Source organism: Vanessa atalanta, chromosome 25 (assembly GCF_905147765.1).
Source record: "Vanessa atalanta chromosome 25, ilVanAtal1.2, whole genome shotgun sequence".
NCBI lineage: Eukaryota > Metazoa > Arthropoda > Insecta > Lepidoptera > Nymphalidae > Vanessa > Vanessa atalanta.
The window spans coordinates 4,973,929-4,996,516 of NC_061895.1; the positions used below are offsets into that span (position 1 = coordinate 4,973,929).

Sequence of the window (22,588 nt, forward strand, 5' to 3'; positions counted from 1 at the left end):
CGGAAAGTAATTATATATGCCTTAATCACATACAATTAAATATTTCCTGCACGATACCTCCTACGTTTTTATAACCTTAATGTCTTGGAACTGGCTAGATTTTACCGGCTCATTGGTCTTTTACGATGTAATTGTAAGTCCGATGACTACGATCCCAGGGTTTCGAAATCAAGCAAGTTATTATGACGACATCATGTTGATTCTGATTACTGACAGTTGATCTCGAGCGGCTTAGAAACGAACATACATAGTTCTATTGTTCCACACTATCGCCGTCAAGATCGCTTTAAGTTGAACACCTGTTAGACACTTCAAGATTAATCTTAAATCTTTTCATTGTATCGTTGTTAAATAAGCAGTTGAATTAAATACAAATTAATCAAACAAATTGCTAATGTTCCACTGCTTTGCAGAAACCTCATTTCTCCCATGTAGGCAGATTCTCATCCGACACGTGTTGGTTTCTTCGGGTTTTCTTTCACCTCCGAGCATGAAACATAAACTCAAAATAGGCGCACGAAAACTCAGTTAAAATTCACGTATTCTAACCACTGTGAATAATCAATAATAACTGAGTAATTCTACATATTTCATTTTCTATATCGGCACCATTTGGACTGTCTCGAAAAGGCAAAATAGGTATTTCAAAACGAGCAGAGATAACAAAGGCAGAGGATGGCAATCGCTTCTGACAGGTGAATACAGACGGCATGAGGGCGATAGGACGCGTTCCATTCACTTTCGAATTGTTTACGGAACGTGCCGTTGGGAATTTAGCTTTTTATGTTATTATGCGAACGCTGATACCGATTGGATTAATTAAATGTACGGTTTGATTATATATCACAAATGAACAGAGAGAACGTAACGATCACAAACAAAGGAATGCTGTTATTTTATCTTTATAAATGCCCTTGTGAATGTTACTGTTATCAAAAACTTGGCTTTTGGAGGTTGAACCTTTAAGATCATAGACGAAATAAAAGCAAATATTCTAGTACCTACATACGTTTAGTGTGTGACGAACTTAACTTGTAATAACGTAAAATAATAACTCAGTATAACTGACAGTAATGTATTCTTGTGCGCGAGGAATTATTACATAATCGTTACACACAGGACCGTTGCTTTCACGTATCACCTTGAAATTTTACTGTCAACTGAAGAAGTATTACGACGACGACTGACGACGAGGAAAATACGTAAACATAATTATTATACAAGTTATAAATATATGTTCGGACCTAATTTTAATGTCACCCAATCACCTACCCCGGGATAAGAAAGCTGCAATCAGAGCAGATCGTTCCACGCATGTTACGCGCGACACGCATCATGTTGCGCACGCGCAGAGAAAACGTGCTGGATATTAGCGTAAATATAGACCATTTGCATGGTAATAAAGATTAGTGACGAATAAAAAAGTGCCATAATTGAACGTTTTGAACGTTTTACAACACGTGGAGGACAAAACAATGTAAGAATTAACTAATATCACGTACACGTGCCATAATATAGAAGTAAATAACGTAAATGCGATTACAGGAAGAACTATAACGCCTGGTGTACACATTTATGATTGAATATGATTATCTTTTCTCTTTATTGCTAATCCGCTATACATTGAAAGCTTGATCGTTTTCTAATAAGCTTAATCCTAAAATTCCACACGGATTTATCCGAATTAAACTCAAGTGGGTCGTAATGTGAAATTACGTAGTCTATAGCAATCTCTAATATGGGATGTCTAACTAGAAAACAAATAGATCAAATCAGATTTGTAGATCCTGAAATAAACGCGTTTAACACAAATGAACGCTTTACAGTATATACGTTTTATTTGTAAAGATCAATCTTATTTATTTCTTCATGTAAATCAGCTTTAGTTTCCGTAGTCATAAATTATTTTATTTTTTATACTATAATAGTTAAAAACAAGATAGTCACGAAAAGGTGATCCTAATAACATTAACAGTCAACCGTTGTCCAGCACACCTGCTGCCCCATCATAGGAACATCTAGTAGCCTTAATTAATTTATGTTTAACGATGACAATATTTAACAAAACGATTTTAGCTAAGCCTTGAGCCAATATTTCAAGATCAACTTTTATTCAGACAATATCATTATAGTTCAAAAAATGATTATTAGAAAAACAAATAATAACATAACATCCGATAAAACAAATTAGTAAATAATTGATATATAAACGGTACAATTAAATTAACATAGTATTTGCTACGTTCAGTAATGATGACGGAGCAAATTCGTTTCAAAATGAACACGTTATATAAATCACGAACAATTACAAAGCATTACATTTCGCAAAATATTTAGTTTCATTTGATCGTTGCTTTTATTCGGATTTAGTTCTTTACTTTCAATTCACACGAACTTGTAAATAACAATTAAGATGAATTTAGAAAAGACATCAAAAATTATGAAAATCACCATTTCATTTCATTCAACCTAAGCAAAGCTAAAGCAATAAATCCTTGCAAATCTTCCAAAGCAGAGGGCAAACATGTACTGCGTCCTTTTCGAATCGTATTTACCTTTTATTCATTTTCACCAATATTATTCTTAAGATAGCACCATCCTTAGATAGTGCTAACTGAACTAAAAAATTCGCACACACGTGTCGTGAGCAACTAAGTTTACCGGTTGTTTCATCTATATTCCTAAAGAGCCAGTGAGCTCTTCTGGAATATTCTAATATTAGATAATCAAAAATAAATCGAGGACATTTCTAAAATAACAAAGGCACTAATCCCATCCGATTAATTACCAAGCCCTGCCCATTCTCTTATTGCATTAAACCTATTAACTTCAGCCAACACTACACGTACCATAGCCATCCGATACAGTTTGAGCATACTAATAAGTTAACACAATACAGCGATTAGTAACATGTACAACGATGAATGACATTGAACTACTAATGAATTAATGATTCGGGGAACTCCACGAGTGTCATAACACGAGTTGATCAATATAGAACATCAATATGTCGTTTATAATATGAATTAAACAATGAATACCTAATTTTATAGCATGCTACAATGTGCTAGGCTTTTTCGTAATCAAAAATAATGAGCGCTTGAATTATATAGAAGCCTAGATAATTACTGACAATTTCCTATTTCGAATTCAGCAACATAACGCAACCACACGCTCACAAGATAAATTTTTGATCAGATAAATGTCTCATAAGCTTAACGGTACAAGATTGAAGACCCAAAGTTTGCAGATGCGGTTCAGCTTCGATACGAACTTCTGAATTATTATTGACCCCAAATCTAGCGCAGGCTTTACGTTTAGATGGAGTGGAAAAGTTACTTCGTTGTTATTTTGAATGTAATCAACATTCCGAAATTCTGTCGTTTTAAAACTTTTCACTTGATAAAGTTACAAAATTAACATTTTCATTAGAAACTCCGTTATCCTTTTAAAATGACCTTTAAAAGCATAAAAGGTTTAGAGAAAATGATAACAATGTTGATGGATATCATCGATATCGCAATGACCCTTTCACACAATACATTTCCACGACGCTATTGTCTTCACTCTTGATACAGGGACATATAAACCATCATACTGTAATACACGTAATAGTCGTGTGAAGCTGACGTTACTGAGAACAAGGTATTACACAAAAAGAGACCGAATTGTCTATTGTTATGATGCAAGTTGGTCAATTTTGCATAACAGTTAACGGGGAAGTTGCTAAAGGCTTTGGTCAACGTGTAATACGCGTATTGACCAGTACATGAAGTATATGTAATAAATTCAACAAATTTTATTGGATTACGAAAATATTTTACATTAAAAATGTCTTTACATGGTTTTAAATATATAAATGGAATGCTAGATAGGGGCAAAAGAAAAGAAATATATCCCTGATTATCATTATTATAATCTCGTAACTTCAAATAAATCAATTCAAAATACCGTAAATAAGGCGTATCAGATCAGCAGATCACTAACAAGATATAAAATTATTTATAATATTTAATAATGATTAAATTGTAGACCACAATTTTATTAATATGATAACTTTGATATAATATAAAAATTTAAAGTGTCAGAATATTATGTATGATTGCGACAAAAACGAAAATGAATCGTGCGATAAGATCACAATGTCTCCGCGAAGCCGAATAATTTAAAATTTGAAAAATCCAGACGGCGAAAGTTATACTTTCTACAGATGACTTACTATGTACGTGACAGTAGCACCTTTACCTCCAGCTTAAAATCTTAACAATGGATCATTAACGAAGACAAATAATAATGAAACAATAGAAGCGGATCATACAGAAATCACACATCGTATCCAGTCGGGCGTCAGAGCAGAAATAGTCACTAATTAACCTAAATCCGTTCGTGCCTCTATAATGCGAGCTTATTTACGCGCAGACGTTGAATTAACACATAAATAAGACAATGTGTTGAATGGTGTCTGTCAACGCGAACACGTTCATTTAATTAGCATAATTATCAACGGGTTATATGCGAAATTTAAATTTTTCTCACAAGTATGCATATGTATACTTAAAAAACTTACAAGATATTGATATTAAAAATTGACAAAAAAAAAAAAAAATTATTTGACAGTTTATATATTACTGGCATAATTAAAACCGGAGCTGGATTATGTCTCAATTTGGCTTATTGGTGAAAAGGGCTGTTATGTAGCAGCTTTAATCGTAACAGACTATTATGTAACGTTAACACAAACTTCTTATAAAAGGTATATAAAAAATTATATTAATTAATTGAATACTTTACGTAAGCTGCAAACTTTGATTAAAGGTCAGGTAATTAAAATCATTGGTACACCTTGACTATTGATAGATTCGCAAATGGTCATACTTTTTTTGTACTTTTAGTTTCAAAGTGATATTTATTTCATGTTTTATACCATTTGCTGCCATATAAATCAACTGATCGACCCAAAGAGACTTATAAACAATAGCCTACACATTTGATTGTGATAATCACAGTGAGTCATCCTTCAGTCTTCAAATTGTTCCTTACGATATACATAAAAGGACATCGCTGAGGTCGCTGATATCTGAGCACGTTCTAAATTGCTCATTTGAATTTCAATGCCTTATGAAGTAAAGCTATTTACAAGTTCGATAAACGATAAGTGTTTATTTCGGTAAGCCAATTAATGTACCGCGATAAGTTGCTTAAGACGTGGTAATAACAAAGTAAACGTGCATTACCTTGGGTTATTTAACTCCTTAAATGTTTACGTCGATTAATTTTGAATAACTTGATTAAATTTTATTTTTATGCAGTTCACTTATTCAAAATTGCCAAAAGTTCTTTCCGCATCTCTGGCTACATGATGTGGATGATTAAAATGATAAGGCACGTGAGGAAGTGCATGCAATATCCGTCAGGCCGCTTGGTATTCCTCTGACCTAAAAAGGTCATTGTCAGCCTGACCCGCGTCGACCTCGGGATGACTGATCGAGGAAACAGGTTTCGCGATTAAGGTAACCATTACAAGTTAAGAATACTGTTTAATATTTGTAATTTTTTTTCCCCCAAAGCGTACCCTAGAGGTTAGGAGTAAATCATGCAACGTGCAGATAAATAGCGAAAGTAAATGTTAGGATAAAACAAAAGAAAAACGTTTTCTTTTTTAACGAACTATTGAAGATAATTCAAAGATACAATAAAAGTAAATTTTTGCAATTGCTTTAACAAAAAACCGATTCGATGGTGAAAGCGAAAGTAAAAACAAACATCGAGGTATTAACATTTAACAACTCCCACATTATAGACACTGAATAAAATAATTATTTGCATAGAAGTTGCAATATAATAATGAAGTGTTTTAATTGCAATTTATGATTTGAGCAAGCGAAACAGCTTTAAAACGTTAAGGACTAATGAGTCCTCGGAAATCGCACGATATTATTATTAACAATCCAGACATCAAGGATTGACAGAACCACTACGTGTTCAGTTTTAAATTTTTCCGACACAGAAGTTGTATTCAAATGTATTCAAATGTATTCTTTAATATAACATTTCAGTACAACAAAGAGCAATCAATAAATATCAATAAAACACAATAAATATTAGAGGAAATCAATGTTTTTTTTGGGACCTATTTCTTATATTAGCTATACATGTGCTATAAATTTCTAGATTCGAAAAACTAGAGCTAAAACACGTGGACTTGGATCTCATATATCTATTATACACTAGATTTATAAAGACGACATGTTTTCAAGGATACTTTTCGCAAGACATGCTCGCGTGGATAAACATAAAACACACATTGTTCTAACTTTACGGATGGAGCAGCATTATGAAAACATGGGCCTTGCGAAGAATAATAAACCAGGCCAGATTTATTAAGCCTTACCTCGTGTAAATTTATTGGTTTCAATTTTAAAAAGCTTTAAGACGATAAATTAACTTAATATACTAAAATTTTGACCTTCGAAAATGTCAAGGAGCGCTCAACAAGTTTTAAATTCATGTCGCAACTCGAATGTAAGGTTAACAGTTCTGCACTAAACTTCTCGAGAAATTGTGGGATTAATATTAATTACGATTCTCGAGATGGTTTTGAAATTTAAAATTTTATTCTAGACGCGGCATAGTCATAATTAGATCTTACCTTCTGTTTATTACCTACAAACTGTAAACACAATTTCTCCGCTCGTTTCGTTTTCCTCTTTTTATTGCCTCTGGTTTAAACAAGTGCGGGTTCATGTATGTCGCTATTATTTTTATGTTGTGTGCCTATGTGTTTATTGTTGTTCATATTATATTATTTTTTGTATTAAATTCTCTGTTCTTCTTAGGTTTGTCTAGAAGAGAATACAAATATATTACAAATAAATTAAAAAATGCTTAGTGTCTGTTTTGCATGTCGTGATTATTTAAAAGAATGGAAACTGCAAAATTTGTAATGAGAATAGTATAAGGGAAGGTTTTTGGGTGTATGGGAATTCTCAAAGTAACAAACAGTACGGCACAGCGCCGATTATATCATTTTCTCGACTTAATAATCACGTGCAGTGAAAGTGAGAGCGCCATCTATCGGCGGTGACGTAACGTGGCGAATCGGCGATTGTCCGACGTTGCGACAAGAAGTTTCGACATTTTGCATTGGCTCACAGGCTTAGTAACGCTACCTTCAATTCTAGGATCGTTTGAGGACGTTACTTTAAATGGTTATATTCTTCTATCAAGTTTAGAGACAAATAATTTTGTTTCGTGTAATTTGCATTAGTTTTGTAGGCATAAAAACTATATCAACATAGCCAGTTGTAATATAACGAAAAAAAGTCCTAATATTGTTAATTCTAGCTTTCTTTTGGTCTTAGCAAGTCGAGTAAAAAGAGTAAAAGATGTTATAGACGTCAATATAACTCAATGTTATTCATCGATAAACAAAAAAATGTGTCGGTAAATTACGATTGGTTGCGGTTTTTGTCAATGACCACTTTGACGAGATGATCAATTTTTTGTCCGGCAAAGTCAATCTGTGATTTATGATTGACAATTACGTAACAAAATCAAAGGATAGAAACAATTTAATCGAAACAAATTCAAAAGAAAGCGAATACAGTAAAATATAGCTAGAATTGTCTAGTTAACATAAAGTAGCTGGAAAATACGTGTTCTTAACACGTTTAAGATGACTTCTGTGTTCAGAACGTAGACAATGGACTACACAATGCGATACTTTGGTTTTGACATGACAGCCATCAACAAGGTCTTTAGTCAGCATCGGTTCAAAACGAGTGCACTTCGACCAGTATTGCACATTATAAAGTTGAATTGTGACAAGCTGTTTTATATTCTCGTGACGTTGCGTATCGCTTTTTATGTTCTTCCGACTTAAGTACTTTGAACCGTCTGAAAATTTTACGCGATACAAATAACAAATGACAAAATATACGTAACGAGACGAAAGTTGCAGCGATGAGAACCGAATTCACTTTATAAGGTGAGACACTGTGCGATCTTTATTCATTGTAGTTACGTAAATGTTTTCGATAAAAACTTAAAGAATACAGGAACATTACTGGAAACTGTATTCGAGAAGCGAAAAATGATAATCCAACTCTAATTTACATACCAAGTTTATGCAAGTGCTCTTAAATGGTGTAAAAGTCTGACCACTTCAACCATGTACCACTTACAGAACAGATAGAAAGCTGTACAGGTTAAATCAAGCGTTAGGTTCTGTTTACATTTTAAATATAGACATAAGTTACATTGTCAAGCGATTTTGTTACTTAATGCCAGCGAATGTCATGTTTGAATTTTCTATTTAATTTTAAAGTAATAACATTTTACTTATCTGATTACCTACATATATATTAACATCCGGAATGAATATTTACATATTTTATTTCGAATGTCATTTTTTCCTTTTTTACCTTCACGCCAAAGGTATCTTAGAATTGGCTAAATTTAGCAATTATACATTTATTATTATATTAAAATAAATTCTTCTGATTTTTTAATTTTAATATGATACAATATATATATTTAATATGATACAAGGAAATGTTTTGAAATAAGTGCGTATATATTCGTATACGAAAATAAATTTAATTTGAACATTATCTCTGCCTTTCGAGATGCGAGCAATACCTACTTACATCGTCGCGTCAATGTGTAGTCGTGGACGTTGACCCAGGCAACACGAAACAGTGACCAGCTTCGCTAAGCAAATAACGATCTTAAATCTCTGCAGCTCTCTGTATTCTCTGTTAACCTTTTGAAAACATCCAAAGATATATTCATACTCGTACAATTGCAGAACACTTACTGTATAAATCATCTTAGCGTAACTGTAATATTGATGGATTTTCTTTTTTAAACGTCAATATAAGAAACTAGTGCCATCCCTTTCGGTATTCATAATAAATAAAAGCTTCGTATTTTAAAAATGGAACTCAATTGAAAACGTAGCAAAAATACCTTTTAAAAGATATGTTGAAACTTAAGAAAGAGATCTCGAGTACGTTTGGAAAATACTTAACAAGTAAAGGGTGAATGCTGTTAAAGAATACAAGTGTGATATATCCAATTCAATTTAGATGCTTTTAAAAACAAACTCCTTCAAACAGATAAGTAAATACAAAATAAAAACTGGATTTAAACGAGACTCATAACAACAACAAATTGGTATTCAAGAAACTCGATTTAAATATCAGTACACTTATAGTTTTAAGGAACTTTGCTAACATTGGCAAAATCAGACTATTTTTTTGTTTTATCTTGCCATATCTCCACAGACGTGTTTTATGCCGTTGGTGTATATTTTATTATTTTGACTTACGGAATTGTGTTATTTTGATGTGCTTACATATTTTTATTACTAGGCAGCATGACAATCGAAATCTTAGATTTTTTCATGTTTATACTTTTCATTTGTCTTTACGACGACTTCTTCTTTCTCTTCTCGGTATGCCAGTTGTCTTCCTAGAAAAGGTTTAATCAGGATGTCAGCATCTACCTTAAGCTCATTTATCTGCTGTAAGAAGATATCAAGGAAAAAGAGTGTCAATTACGAAAGGCTAGTTACGAGTTGAGGAAGAGGTCTAATACTCATATATAATAAATCAGATTGACACGTGACATAACTTTATCAGCGAAATATTATTTCCTATCAAAATATTTCTTGTATTAAATAACTATCATTGTTTCCTAACATAAGCCAATCAGGAAGATGAAGACAACCTTAGCAAAAAAATAACAAATCAATAAAACGTTTACAACTTTTATCTTAATCGTCAAGTCATTTTGGCAGATAAAAAAGAATTCTGACCGTGAATTCGATATAATAGTTTAAATGTGAAAAGGGAATCAGCCTCAAACTTGAAAAGGTCGCATTCACAATTCAATTTCAGTCAAGCGTAACTTCAGCAGCTGAGTAAACACGAACGTAATCACTTAACAATTCCGCTAATTATTAGCCCAATTGTTTATTCATTTGCTTTATAAACATGAATATAAACAAGAAAGATATTTCGTCGGAATAAATATGCTTAGTTATTTACAATTAATATGATATGAAAACAACCAGCAACCGTTTCGTTACAAATATCCAAAATGGCAATACACACTAAAATCGACTATTCGGTAAAAACCGAAAATCAATATTCGAACACGTCGTGTGTTCGTTAATACAATTTCAATAAGCTTCCAATTACGCCTTGAGGAAAATTCACTCCTACATTTGTGACCCAAATATTACCGAATCCATTCAACCAAATAATATAATTTGCAAAAATATCATACGACCGTATATTTAAAATATAAATTTAAAGAGGTAACTGGTAAAAAAATACCGGCAAATATACACGACACTACAAGAACACATCATGTATGAATGACAGACATTTTATTGACAACAGTCATTTAAAAAATGTACTAAACGACATTGTGTATTCATTTAAATTTAAACTCTAAAGTAAAACTATTATTAGTGTTTATGCATACGAAAATGATAAATATAATGACCAAAAAGAACGAAAAATAGTTCCTTGTCAGGAAGATACCGAAGAATATCTATTACCGTCCATAAATCATCTTCAAATGAATGGCTCGTAAGTCTTAAGCGATGCTTCGCTCATTTCCTGATATTTTAAAGCGAATTTATATTCCTTATATAATGATTTTCATATTTATAATATTATTACGCAGCATTCACAAAATAGAATGGAAATGAATATCATATATCACTCTTATTAGAATAATTTCAAAGAAAGTGACATCTTTGACAGAAAACTTTTGAAACTTTAACTTGGTGGTAACGCTTGAAAGTCCGTCTGGGTAAGTACCATCAGCTCATCAGAGATTCTACCACCAAACAGCAATACTTAATATCTTTGTGTTAGTTATCTTAGTTTCATTTCATATTTAATACTTTACTGCTATGCGCTATGTTTTCATTATAGACATGGAAGCATTGCAATTCATTTATAAATTTATAAAATATTTGCATGCGAAGAAAACGTGACATTGTCTCAAACTCGAAATAGATCCTGCTTGCCATGCAAACTAAGTGAACGCATTACGGCTACGTGAGCTCATAAATTCAACGCCCTTTTATTCAAACTTACGACACGTTCACCTTCTCGTATTTATTTATTCAGGAGCGAGTTTTGTGTGAGTAGGTGGGTAGTTCAAATCAGTATGATAAATACTTTAGTTCCAACTACTGATATCGGGTATGATATAATGGGTCATTGGCTTACAGTACAGTTAACGCTAACTTTACTATTTTACTATCATAATCTTTCAACATTTATTCAAAAATCTAGTTTTTCTTATAATACTAATAAGTCATTCCAACATCACTACAAATATGATTTTTATTATGTCACTCCAAAAAACCAAATATTATCCTACATTGGAGTAAAAAGTCAGAAATAAGTCTTTCTCGATAACTTAATTAGGTACGATGATTCGTTTTTAATTGACATTATCATTAATTATAACATCAACGCCTTTAGCGATACCGTCTAATGCAGTCTTAATGACGTGCCATGAGATAATTCTATCAATTAATATAGATATTTAACTATCATTGAACATAGCAGGTAATTTGATAACGACATTATCAAGAAAACGATAAATGATAGTACAGTGACATTTTTGATATCATCCCATTTATATGAAACTTGTGGTCGCACGCGGCTTCTCTTTTTCGTATTAGGTATAAAAAGTAGCCTATATCCTTCCTTGGATTTTATGCTTGCTTCATACGAAATTTCATCAGATTCGGTTCAATGGTTTGGCCGTGAGAGAAACAGACGGACAGACAGAGTTACTTTCGCTTGTACAATATTAGTAAAGATGAACATCTTTCAACCGCAGAACTCAATTATTACAACAGTGTATTTAAGTAAGAAATATATTTAAAAATGATCTCCATCTTAAAATTATTTTTTGAGTGCCACTGGTACAGATCATTTTATAATCATCAAAAAAAGTTATCAAATCGAAGATAAATCTAAAAATGATTAAATTATTGCAGTAGACGGAAATGCAAAAACTTATAAAATCTAGAACGAAAATGGATGAAATGAAGCTAAACAAAATATATTTCCGCAAAAGGTCGACTTTTACGTATACGATGAGAAATCAGCGCAGTTTAATAGCTTAGTAGGTAATTAATGTTTAATGAGACTCGACTATGAAATGAGATATTTGGACCGAACTTCCTCTAGAACACTAACTGAAACATTGCTTTTCGTAATACATTGTTAACACTTTATAGCACCGCGGAAGTACTAATTAATCTTTTATTGTGTATTTCAACTGTATCTGATGGTTTCACTCACATTCGGAGTCGAAGTTTAGCTTTCATTATTTTTTTATTAAAAGCAGGAACCAGACAAGCCTAGCAGCTGATCTTTATTCTGTATTCAGCTCTGAACATAGACGTTGTTTTATTGCTTTCATTTTTTTATACCCACTTTAATACGAAATTAATGGATTTAAAAAAAGTTACGATTCACAAACGACGTATATTAAGATAAATCTTACGATGAGGAATCACTTTTATGTTCTAATTAATTTTCTAATAATGATAATGAAGCAACCGAATTACCTAATAACCTGCATTTAATAGAAAACTTTTTACGAAGATATAATTTAAAAGTCAAAAATCGTAGTGAATTGTTGCACAATGAAATGAAAATTAATTTGCATGAATATAAAACGTGAGCTTAATTAGACTACGTAATAATAAATGATAACAAAGCTGTCGTAAACTGCTTCGTATTCGTTGTAAAGGTGATGAGACTAAGAGCAAGTCATGATTATCTTGTTCAGATATCATATCTCGCTTGCAAGGAGACAAACAATACACCAATTGTTTTATAAGAACAACAAGGTTCCAAACAATGATATAATTAAATGATAAACAACCTCAAAGGCTTCTACGAAATCTTCTTTTTTGAAAAACACTTTTTTTATGACAAGTTATGAAGACTGTCTAATTCACGTGTATGGAACAAATGATCAATTACATGAAGAGGTTTGAGATATTTACTATTGAACATCGACCATTTACACATGAAAGTCTATAAATGGTTTTATATGTACATTTGATGTCAAAAGTCAAATAGTTGAAAATCGCATTTTTAAAACAAACATAGAAAGGATGATTCTCAGACTATCAACATATGTGGACTAAAAGATCTTAAAAGTTTTCATAATAATCAATATCAAAAGATTGTGTGAATGAATTCACATGCACTTGTAGTAATAAATAAAATTGTTCAATCCAATGATATAGTTGCAACAGCTTTTCGCAAACTCTCCAACTTTATTTTCACACTCGATATATCTCGATTGATAACGAATGCGTGAGAAAATAATATATTTATGCTATGGGTTATCATTTGATAAATATACTCTCATGAAATTTCCAAGTTATTGAGATCATTATAGAGGTGACAAAAATAAAGCGATTATTATTATAATTTTTATTTCGCTTCAGATATTTCCTGTTGACGTTAACCAACATCGTCGAATTATATTATTATTATTATATAATTAATAAACTAAGTTGTATTTTATATTCCAAAAGTGAATTCATTTAAATATAAATCTCGTCTATAAAAAGACTGCAAATTCTCTATTGTTCTATCTAAGGAGAAAAATACAATAGCCGGTTTAGATGAATCTCAGATTCGTTTTCAACTAAGATTTCACCTTCGACGATATCTACTTGTAATACTTGAAGGAAACATAAGGCGTGAAGTGGGCTAAAATCCCACACAAATTTTCGTATCCTTATGTATAAATGATTCATTTTATGCATAATATTTGAAAGGAGTAGTTATTCCATACGAGACAAAATCTAACATCACGAGACCAAAAATATAAAAATAAAATTCGAATTCACATTAAGTATACTAATAGGGGAAATAATAATGCATAAGTACCGATAAAAAACAATCAACAAGCGTGACGATATCAAAACATTCGCGATTCTCCAATTTTTTTTCACTTTAACACATTCAACCTTGGAAGTCCAAGTGTTTAAGCACGAAACATTTGTTTTTGCACTGTACACTTTAACGTTCGGATTAAAACTTGGTGACGTATAAAATCTTAATTGTTTATCGATCACAAGATTCGAGAATCAAACGCGTGCGGCCCAACCGAACGGCCGTGAGCGACTGGCTTGACGCATGCGTAGTCAGCGACGTGTCGCTTAATGGAAAGCGTGCTCTAGCGCATAATAACATTAAAGTCTTCTAGCCATAATAAAACAAGCGCTGTTTTGCTAGCAGATATAAAAAAAGAAATGCTTTCTATATAATGGTCAGTTTCTTCTCTTCGGTATTAGGTTCCCTAACTTGTACTAGTACTCCCTGCTTGTAATCACTAGGTAAAAGCTATGTTGATATTTAATCTGTAAATATGATTCAACGGACTCTTTTTTTGTTAATTTTTACTGTTGGCAGGATATTAATCTTGACATCCTGTGCCATGTCCCATATGCTTCTTCCCGTATCGCCACTAATCTGTGAAGCCTTACGTGTTGTATAAACCATCTGTTGTATTGCTTGTTTTAGTGCGTCACATCGCACATAGCGTGAAACACCTGTTGCTTGACAACAATAGGATTCGCTCAAGGTGATAATACTGCTGAAGGTCAATGCCATTATATTAACAATAACGATGATAGCTGTCCACAATGATTTAGTTATAATAAAGACAAAAGTCAAACAAAAAACAGATAACACAGCGATTATTACTTACTTTAACAGAACGTAAAGATTGTTTCTTTAAGGTTTTGGAGATTTCATTTGAGATTATAAAATATTGAGTGAGAAAGTAATCTCATTACAAAGTTTTTAATCAAAATCAAGCGTAGTAATTATCATTAAAGAGGTATAGATACCAGTTCAAAAGCTTATAACGAAACATAGCTGACAGATAATAAAAATAAAAACAATCAGTTGACAAATATTTCAAAGCATCATAGATCGGCAAGTGAACGTGCGCCTGCGCAAGGTCGTTAAAACCGGTCCTCGAGTGACCAAATACAAAACCAGCACCCAGTCTTAATACTTAAAACAATACTCCACTTAATAAAATTACATGCTTGAAAAAATATTTACAAAGCGAAATCAAACTTGCAAAATTATTTGACAATAAGAGCCGCACAATCTGTTTCCATTGATAAAATGTCTTCATTATTGATGCAAAACAAACGATGACTTTAATTTTTTCTATAAGCTAAATCTTCCACAAGCGAAGAAACTAGATTAACACGAGTATATAATCAGCTTAAAAATCGCTATTGAGATATATTAAGCTATCTAAGAAATGTGGAATGGATAAATGTAATTGAAAATAGAAGCGCGATCACAAGGCCGGCGCCGCGTCGCAACGGTCTGCGGTTGACCCACTGCTACGATAACCCGAAACCGGCGTCTAGCCTTAAACTGCCATTTGCTTACACTGATAACTGACAACTTTGCATATAAATTACAAGTATGTCATACATATGTATGAAGATTCCTTGATGTAAAATACCAAGTTACATTAAATACAATATACAGTATGGTCTCAATTCTTATTTTTCAGTAAGAATATTTTTCTTAAGTTGTCTTATTAATGTTCTGTCAATAGATTTGCGCATGTACTAACAGCGACGTATAATTTTTGCAACATTCATAATTTTAATATAGTTACAATTGTTCAAAACAGTTACGCGTTTTGGACAACGGACCATTTGCAATAACAAGTAATAGCGTTAACTAGGTGAACGTGTTACGCGCTCCGTATCAATATATCTTTCATAAAATTATCTACGGTAGTATCATTCGTCTCTTTCACGTTTCCGTAAATCGTTATGATTAGAGTGAGACAAAATATGAAGACTTGAAAGCACTCGAAGTCGCTGTCAGGGAAATAAAACGAATCGATGCAAAGCAAGTAGCGGTTGGACGTGCTCGACATACAGATTTACAAGAAAGAAACAGTATTATTGTTGAATAAATCGGAGCAATGCAAGTTAAAAATAATGCTGTTATTTTCGTTGTAAAAAATTTGCAATTATGATAATTCTCAATAAATTTTTTTATTAAGTCAATCATCAGTTAAGGTTCCTTACTTAAGGCTTGCTGTGAACGAGAGACGATAATTTATATTTCCAAAGAAAATATATTGCACGTACGAAATAAGAATAGAAATGATTCGAACGCAAAGAAAAAGAAAACCAATATAAATATTTTCGAACAAGTCATTTGAGAGGTCCAACTAATCTCAGTGTTTGCTTAATAAAAATAACAAACGGAGTAGAGCAAGGTTTTCTCATATTTCGTGTTATGTCTATATGATGAAACTATATTATATTCGTTCTTAAAAATTGGCTTGCAAGTTAAATACATTACGAAATTTACGAAGAAAGTTACGAATATCGATTCAATACTCACGTGTTGACTTGCAACATTATTATTTTCGTATCTTACATGTGCATAAGTACCTACAACGTGGAGCTGGTTGAAAGGCCATTGGTTACCCCGTAGAAAAATTCCACTTCAACTACAAGTTTTAGTTTTAAATCCACTCAGATCGCCTGAAGGAAATTCAGAAAAGTTTAAAAGTATAGTTCGAAAGCAACTGTATGCAAAATTGTTTAAATTTGAACATTTACATACAAAAATATAATTATTACAATGTAACGGCTGGTTTAATTTTTATGGCACAATATATTACAAGTTATGAATCGATCAGATTACAAAACCTGCAACCCAACGTCAGGTTTTATACACTTACATAAGAGCAAAGGTATTACAATTTACAAGTGACATATTTGTGTAATTAACTGCGCATGATCAAGAAATTCCGTAAGACTTGACGACTGGCACAATTTTCTTGGCTTTCATTTCCTGAATTAACCAATAAGAGACATTTTTTTTAAATTAATCCATGAAAAAAGTAATAATTTATTTTGTAGGATTTTATGAAATCCTCAGAGATTTAGAAGGATAGGGCAGAAAATAGTCCGATATTTCGCTCAAGCCTTGCGTTATTTATTCCAAAAACTTTCCCATTTATATTTTACACGGACATCTTTATCTCATCTTACCTGACAGAATACGATGAAGGTAATATTGGTAAACCAGTGAAATGAAATGGGTCGCCTTTATATGGTATAAATTCCTCCGAACAAATTTAATATCAATTTGCTGGATCGGTTTACCAAGTTGACAAATATTATCATTGATTCAGAGGCGAAATTGTTTCAAATAACCATTAACGTCAAAATTAATTGCATTAAATAGAAACTTTATTGAAGTATAAACATTATTGTTATTTGATCTTTTTTATATAACAGCTACTAAAAGACTAATATTATGATTTGCAAGAAGACTAACATTGATTTCCTTATAATGTAATTTGAATTAGCATTAGGTGCCATTTGTTGCGGTTGATCGTAATTTTATCCAAAATTTCTCAAGTCGCTCTCAATGTCCTCAGATTTGCGTTATCGCTTTTGAAAACATTACGAGATGTTTATGTAATTTCGAATACATTACAGCTGGCAGTAACACTGAAGCAGGTTTCAACCTTATGGATTTGCTCAATATCATCGTTTGCCAATTTCCTGCTTTACTTGACAAACATGTTCAAATATTTACAAATGAAATTGCCTTTGGCGGTACAGTTGAGCAAAATTCACTCCTATTATTATTAATAATACCAGTTTGTTTTGATATAATTGGAATTTTTGTACATTACTTAAATGTTTTATGACGTTGATTTTGTTAATAAACTTAATAAATTAATATCTGCCTTATGTTCTTCTAATGAAATAGGTCAATGTGATATAATGATTGCTAACTTACCTCTTATAAGGACATTCGCATTCAGCACAAACGCAAATGTATTTAAAACTAGATTGATCCGATTGCATCGCCAAGACACGCATTGTTCCACTTTAAATAAACCATCGGATTACTAAGTCAATTTGTACTGATAACAAATACCTACACAGATCGAGAAACTAAAATATTTTATATGAAAAATCTATTTTAACCAATAGCAATTAGTGTTGTTTTTATACAAACTGGTACGTTAATTGACAGTATCAGAGAGTACTGACAATATGAGAATGAACGAAGAGTTTATCTTGCTGATGATTAAGGCTCATTTACAATGTCGATTTTACCAATTGCGTTTTTAACAAAAAACATCTCGTCAATGACTTACATGTTTGACATGATTATGTCTCGCAATGTATTTAAAAACTCAAGTATGAATACACATCTAATCGAAAACCAGTGTTACCATTACCATACAACCTAGGTAAGGCCAAGTATCATGAAGGTATTTCTCATAAAGGAGAACGAGTTTCACGAGAACAAAAAATACACACTCAGATAAATTAGAAACAAATTATAAATACTGTAATTATCATTCACTGACCGCAGTTCCAGTTTGACAGTCAAGGCCTCCCCTCCCCTCCCCAGGTTATCACAATTTATTTTAGCGCCAAAAATTGCTCTGTGCTTTTTGTTTTATATATTTTAGGTGTGCTAAATAAAATATTTAGTTAAGAATGTTAAGGAGCATAAGTTCCAGGACTGGTAGATTTTCTATCAACAATTCATTTAGTTTATTTAGTGAATACTTCTTTGTGCTGCTACTAAAAATAACTTTGAATGAAATAGAATTTGCTTATATCATATGGAAGTATTGGCAAATGTCCGTTTACTATATATTGGAAAAGATCGGTTTTGTCTAAGGAATCATTATATACAAGAAATTATTCAAATTGTTCCGTGGGATGGAATACCATGCAGTGGGGTGCCTCGCAGATATTTGTACAGACAGAGTCCATCGGTGAACCGCCTAGCTCTAAAAATATTTTTTGGTGGAGGGGAGATCATTGTTGTGCTTCAGTACTAAGATGCCTTAAGTAACGTCACGCTGATTTACATACGATTCGTTAAATATAAAAGCCGGGAAGAATAGAATTTAAAAATTGGAATCTTTAAAGAATTATTATCCGATATCACAGATATCGGATAATAATTCTTTAAATTATCGGATAGGAGTAAAAGCGGTCGACGATCTTTTTCCTCATTAAATTTTAAACACATCGACGTGCATATATTTTGTCATATCTAATGAGTTCTGTAACATCGTCTGTTGACACGATACAGGAAGTATTACGAAGAAAGAATATATTAATTATTGTGATATATGCAACAATATATCGCAGCGAAAGCTTAACAATTGTGTAATCAGATTTATAAATTCACGTATGAATAGGGGCGTTGATTATATTTCGAATGGCGTCAACAGATACATATAACAAGGAATAAGGGGCGTTTCACAGATGTCATGATGGCGCGTCAATACTTCGTTTAAAAATATAGAGTTTTTGTGTAATATATTTTGGAGACATAGATAAAAATTATTTATTATTTGACCAGCCATTCGTGATTATTATCCTTCTCTAATTATACATATGTACACACAAACGTTCAATATTTCTTTCAACCGTTTAAAGCATGTATGTTTAGACATCACGCGTGGCTGAGTTTCATTAAAACAATGACGGAAAAAACAATATTTTAAACAAAATATTCGTTCCAGACATCTGTACCATCATTAATATAAATCAAGAGGCGTAATTTTCTAATATTCAGAATCAGAAACGGTAAAGCTATTGTATTTTAACTATATATTACATAAAACCATTCGACACACGAGTATAAAAGTATTTTTAATAATTAAAGAAACAAAACGAATTATAAAATGTTATACAGTTTGAAGTCGAATCGCTGAGAAAACAGGATTTTAAAATTAATTCACGTAGAATGAACAGCATAAGTACTATTCATGGTCGCATTAAACGAGATAGTAAAATTAATTAAAGCGGACACTTGAAGAATTCTCAAAGACAATGTCCTCACAAACGATCCTTTGTCGAGAGCGGAATGTAAAAATAAAACAGACAGAATATTCTAGAAAATGCAAAAAAAAAAAATCATTAGCAAATGTTTATATATCCCACTGGTATCTTGTTTCGGGAGCTTATTTAATGAGAGATTTGGTGTTAGGGCTTTGTGAAAGCCCATTCAGGTCCATCAACTCATCACTTTCTACCGCCAAACAGCAATACCTAATATTGTCGTTTACCGGTTTGTAGCTAGTTCCCAAGGTCGATGGCGCATTGACGATGACGATATGATTAATAATTCTTACAATGGCAATTTTTATGGGTGGTGACCACTTACCACCAGGCCAAGACCAATAACCAGGATGACAACCTATTGAAAAAAAAAATAGTTACAGACTATATGCTCTCACTTCCTCACATTTTATAACACTGCTAGATCACAATTCACAGCACACCGCGTCTCACAATAGAACAGGCTTAGTGCCAAAACATATCGGTCCCAACGACGCCACTGCGGTCCCCAAGTCTATGAATACGGGCACAACGGTGTATCTCGTTTAAAAATCGCAGGCCGTCTCTTTCTTCATAAAATAACTTGGGATTGGAACGACACAATCATATCAAGTAAACCGACGGCGTTATTGTGCTATGGAAGACTCACAGATCGTTGGAGACGCCACGTGTTTTGCACTATATCCATCCTACTCCCGTTTGTCCGCATTAAGGGCGGGAACCGCGGCGTGCAATGTAGAACATTCCGAATGGCCTAAGTATTTATTCATTGGTGAAGGCCGAATAGTGACGTTGAAAACATTTCGAACTTGGAATACCGTTATTGAATCTAATATGATATATTCGTATCGAGTCAAAATTGGTTCAAAGTAAACTAAATTTTATTTCTTATAAATTAATTATTTGTGCACATATTTATATATGTAGGTAGAGGTAGTATTACATACTTGAAATCAATAGACCTTGTCGAGGTCCTTGTCGAGGTCGTTTGACCGATCACCATGAAAGTTGGCACTTAAATGTATTTTTTTTCATGGATAAGGTTCTTTACGATTCACTTTGGTAAAACTCGCCACTAGATGGCGTAGCAGCTTATTTACTTGTACTTTCAACTGCTCGTTATGGTATATAGGTATTCACAGGTAGGCAAATGTCTGCCAGTTTTGCGCCTATTATACATAATAATAAATTATGAAATTTTGATAAAAAATAGTATTTATATAGAAATACTTAAATATTTTGATTTTTAATCTTTAAAGTACATTATTGTTTTACTATACAAAATAAAGGCGTAATTTTTATATCACGTGACCTAAAACATGCCGCCATGGTGTGACGTCATATAGGCAAAAACTAACAGTTCAGAGTAAACAACTAGGTACATATTTATCAACTTTCATAGTAATTGTAGGTGGATCGACTTTATTTATAAATATGCAGCAAAAAGAGCAAAGTATTATTAGATATTAATAAGGGGGCTTTACTAACATTGAAATGATCCTCACATAAATACAATCGACTTTTAGTTGATAAGAATCTCGTTTTGCGAGTTCCAACCAGACATTCCTCATTCCAATATCATCTGGCACTTTGTAAACAACTGTTCTGTAGTTTAATATCAGTATTTGTACAACCAGACACTACACACCAACGAAACCGATTGTAATTCATTATTTCCCCAAAAAACACCAAATATTTATAGCTGTTAACGTTGAATGATTGCCGATCGTGAATACGCGACTGTTGTTTTTACCAATATGACTTCATCAAAATGATTGACAGAGGTTTTGCGGGTACAAAGAAGGTTTAAAATTTAATTTTATGGTAAAAAAGTGTTTATTTAAGCCGAAATATATTTTGTATTGCATGAAAATCAACATTTTGAAGTACTTTTTCAAACATAGTAATATTTTAAGAGCTGAGGAGTTACATATACATATCATTAGGGTTTATATTAAAAAAAAAAATAATTAAAAGTGTACAAAGTAAAACCCGAATACGTTAAGCTCGCGAAAATTACGTGACGTGATTTTTTATAAGTTTAATCGAACTAACGAGAAAATGCTAGCAAAGAAGCGAGTAAACAATAGCAAATCAACCCATTTCACAAATACAAATTATATTTATAATTCAGGAACTTAATGTGATCTAGAGTGCACCACTGTTAAGTTAATCATTCCAGCTGAATTCATGTAGGCTCCGTAGTCGGGTGCCGAACTTTTATTTAAGGTAGTTTCGATAAATGAAATCATTTAAAATACAATGTTAATCTTCATTCAATTCAAGATATGAGAGTTAGTTTTCGACAGTGTAGTCATATTTTCATTAAATTTGTTTCCATTTGTTTAATCGAATAATGTTATTTTAGGAATCTATATTGGCAGACTTTGTTATCTGCCTCTTTCCCTTTTTGGTTTGCTTTTTCAGTCAAGACTATCGACTATCGGCCTTTAATATGAATTTTATTTTGGGATTGATTTGTTAAACAATACTTTTTCAGTTTTCTTATTCTTCAGAATGCCTAAAAGAGAGAAAATCTGTGTCAATTTATTCATTATAAGTAATACGATTATAAGATCTCATTGCCTAATTATATTATAGTTTTTAGTAGAGCAGTACAACTTCTTTAGACGCAATTAT

The 22,588-nt window shown here is 32.3% G+C and overlaps 1 protein-coding gene across 5 annotated transcripts in view; it reads right to left on the reverse strand.

Moving 5' to 3' along the window:
• The window catches only part of LOC125073808 (IQ motif and SEC7 domain-containing protein 2), a 175,099-nt gene that overhangs the window by 41,447 nt on the left and 111,064 nt on the right, over positions 1–22,588 (reverse strand). For 2 of the 5 annotated variants that reach the window (XM_047684869.1, XM_047684868.1), the window contains exon 1: positions 13,953–14,176. The exons of 2 other annotated variants lie outside the window; for them this stretch is intronic. Coding sequence is in view for 1 of the 3 variants with exons in the window: in XM_047684870.1 (XP_047540826.1) it covers positions 17,874–17,956 (83 nt within the window). In the remaining 2 variants the exon portion in view is untranslated. Of the gene's footprint in view, positions 1–13,952; positions 14,177–17,873; positions 17,972–22,588 lie in introns of those variants that run through there. One more of the 5 variants, XM_047684870.1, reaches the window with a different exon arrangement.